This window comes from Octodon degus, unplaced genomic scaffold (assembly GCF_000260255.1).
Source record: "Octodon degus isolate 3935 unplaced genomic scaffold, OctDeg1.0 scaffold00018, whole genome shotgun sequence".
NCBI lineage: Eukaryota > Metazoa > Chordata > Mammalia > Rodentia > Octodontidae > Octodon > Octodon degus.
In genome coordinates this window covers 7,531,367-7,534,871 of record NW_004524594.1, presented here as the reverse complement: position 1 = coordinate 7,534,871, position 3,505 = coordinate 7,531,367, and the positions used below count along the sequence as shown (strand labels likewise).

The window sequence follows — 3,505 nt, the reverse complement described above, 5'->3', positions numbered from 1 at the left end:
GAGGACATACATATGTTACCCCGTCTTAGGTCATATACAAAGAGATGAAACAATGAATTATGAAGACAGGCATAAACCTGCAAATGTGATAAGTAGTCTGAGAACTGGTTGGTTATTGCAACAGCAGGTTGTGTAGGATGTCAGTGGCTAAGTGGTGAGTTGAGAAGGCTTTATATGGATAGGAAATTAGCTGAGAAGGCCTGAATGAGATAGCTCAGTGTCATAAGCGCCTGCCTGGCAAGCGCAAGGTTCTGCGTTTGATCCCTGGTACTGAAAAAAACAAAAAGAAAGAAAGAAAGAAAGAAAGAAAGAAAGAAAGAAAGAAAGAAAGAAAGAAAAGAAAAGAAAAGAAAAGAAAAGAAAAGAAAAGAAAAGAAAAGAAAAGAAAAGAAAAGAAAATAAGCTGAGATAATAAGAATTATGGGTAATGAATGTGAAGAAACAATGCCAAATAAAACACATTTTGAGCTAAAGAATAATAAGAAAAAAATCTTCATGGATGAGTCCAGTCTGATGAACTGAAAATTTCTAATTTATGGGAAACAGAGAAAAAACTGATATCAAGATATGCACTGGGAAGGAGCCGCCAACGGCCTGTAGAGCAACATGCCTAAGTTTTATTGTGACTACTGCGATACGTATCTCACCCATGACTCTCCGTCTGTGAGAAAGACACACTGCAGTGGTAGGAAACATAAAGAGAATGTGAAAGACTACTACCAGAAATGGATGGAAGAGCAAGCTCAGAGCCTGATTGACAAAACAACGGCTGCATTTCAACAAGGAAAGATACCTCCTACTCCATTCTCCGCTCCTCCCCCCGCCGGGGCTATGATCCCACCTCCACCCAGCCTTCCTGGTCCTCCTCGCCCTGGTATGATGCCAGCACCTCACATGGGAGGCCCTCCCATGATGCCAATGATGGGCCCCCCACCTCCGGGGATGATGCCAGTGGGACCTGCTCCTGGAATGAGACCACCCATGGGAGGCCACATGCCAATGATGCCTGGGCCTCCAATGATGCGACCGCCGGCTCGGCCCATGATGGTGCCCACTCGGCCAGGAATGACTCGACCAGACAGATAAAGTGGAGGGGCAGCCTCTCTGTATCAGTTTTATATTATTTGTTCTGCTTCACCAGGGGTCATGGTGCTGTGACTCTGGGTGTTTTCTAACAGCATGAATGAAAAGGAAGACTTGCTCCCCCTTCCTATCAAAGAATAGTCTTGAAGGGAGAAGTATGATAAACAAAAGTGCAGAAAGTACAGTTTCATTTGTATTGTGAAATGTGAAAATAAACTCATCAGCTGTTTTAGTTAAAAAAAAAAAAGATATGCACTGGACAGTATCGATCACACACACACACACACACACACACACAGTAGTATTAAAGATAACACTTAGCAATAAATCTAAAGGAAGATGTGGAAATATCTACAATGAAAATGAAATACTACGAGGGAGACAAATTAAACCTAAATGAATAAAAATATGTTTTTCTTCAGATTTTGCAGGATGTAGCATTTATTGCAAATGGGTTTACACACTCCAAATGAAATTTTAGGAATGTAGTTTGAGACTGGCAGATTGATTCTCAAATATTAGTGCAAATGCAAAGACTCAGACAGTCGCAGAGAAGGCCAAATGGTAGACATTGAACTTGCAGATATCAAGCGATTTTTACAGTTATAGTAATGACAACAAGGTAGCTTTGGTAAAGGGAGAGACCAGCCGACCAATGGGGTAGCCCATGACTCCAAAGCAACCCAGGACATTTGCATTCACATTAGGCATAATACATGGAATGTTTCAGTGCTGTAACAAATTATATCCTACCTTTGGAGCTTAGTAAAGGGTCAATTAGGCATCTATATGTAAGGAAATATCTCTCAATATTTACCGCATACCTTCCATAAGCAATCAATTCTGAATAGAATTTAGAAAAAGTTTTAAATGATAAAACAATAAAGGTTTTAGTAGAAAACAGCAGATTATCTACTCTACTTTGAACAATCCAAAATTTCTTGTATGAGGCACAGAAAAATATCAAATATCGAAAGTAATAAATCATATTACTTTTAAAAGACTAGCTTTTACTAAATACCCCAATGATAGATCAAAGAGGAAAGACATAAAATGGGAAAATATGTATTTTCAAATAAAAGACTCAGCCAGAATACACTGAAAAGCCATTAAATTCATTTGAAGCTGTCAGCTGTACAATAGAAAAATTGGACACCACAAAAGAAAAGGATATCAAAGTGGCAAATAAACAAATGGATGACACTCAACACCATTAGTCACCAAGGAAATACAAATTAGAACTCAGTGTGATGTTCTTGCAAAGCCACTGTTAAAATGAAAAGAGCAGGAAATAATAAGTGCTCCATAATGCCAGGACAATAGATGGATAAAAACATTTTGAACAGCATCAGAATTATCTGGTAAAGCGGAATACATGCAACTGCTATACTGAGATGAAGCTCCCACAGCCTGACATAGAAATGTTCATCAGAAGACAGTTAGAAGAATGCTGCACCCCAGGGAGATGCACCCCTGTAATCCTAGCACTTTGCGAGGCTGAGGCAGGTATATTTCAAGTTCCAACCATCCTTGGCTACTTAGAGATATAGTAAGTCCCTGGCTTTGAAAAGCGAATAACAGAAGCTTGGGGATTTAACTGAGCACAAAGGCTGTGGGCTAAATCCCCAGTACCACCACAAAAACATGCAAATGTTCTTCCGTGGCATTATTTGTGATGGGATAAAAGCAGTAAAAAATTCATATTTCCATTACTTACAGAGAGGATTTTCCAACTAAGTGGTATTTATAAAATGGATTCTACACAGCAACTGAGAAAATGATAACTGCTATGGTCAGTAAGCTTCCTTATTCCAGTAAGAATAAACAAACAGATAAAATGAGCACAAGAGTTAGTGCAGAAAAAAATTTGCACGTATTTAGTTATTGATATATGAAAAAAAAAGAAGTTCTTCAGTTAGGGAGAACTTGAATTGGAAACAAAAGAAAAGAAAAGAAAGAAAAATACAAAGTGACACACTAGTTTGTTTGTCTTTACATAAAGTTGAAAACACAGCACAACTGATGTGTGGTGGTAGATATCAAGAGTACTTACCCATAGGGAGTAGTGATCAAAGTGCACTAAAAGGGCAGTTTTGAGCAAAAGAAATGCTTTCTTCATGTTGGACACAGGTATCATGTGCATATTAACTGTATATATAAAAGGGTACTTGACTGCAATATGTTATACTTCAATAAAAATCACACTAAAAATTAAGGAAGGAAATAGATTGGAAATGAGAGACAGCGTGCTGCCTTTGAAATTATGCTGGAAAACAGAAGAAAGAGTTCAAGGGTTTTAATGAAGACTGTTGACACAATCAGAAAGCAGCGACAGGGAGAGCAAAGGAGTGAGTTGCCATGACAACCAACATGAGGGTATAAAACGGATGGATCTCAGTACCAGTCTTTTGGAATTCAATGG

At 38.5% G+C, this 3,505-nt stretch overlaps 1 protein-coding gene across 1 annotated transcript; it reads left to right on the top strand.

Moving 5' to 3' along the window:
- The first annotated feature begins 589 nt into the window (after window positions 1–589).
- LOC101581992 (U1 small nuclear ribonucleoprotein C) lies at window positions 590–1,319 on the top strand. Its single transcript, XM_012513834.2, has one exon. It carries the CDS (start codon window positions 607–609, stop codon window positions 1,084–1,086), a length of 480 nt encoding a protein of 159 aa, XP_012369288.1. The 5' UTR covers window positions 590–606; the 3' UTR covers window positions 1,087–1,319.
- The last annotated feature ends 2,186 nt before the right edge of the window (window positions 1,320–3,505 follow it).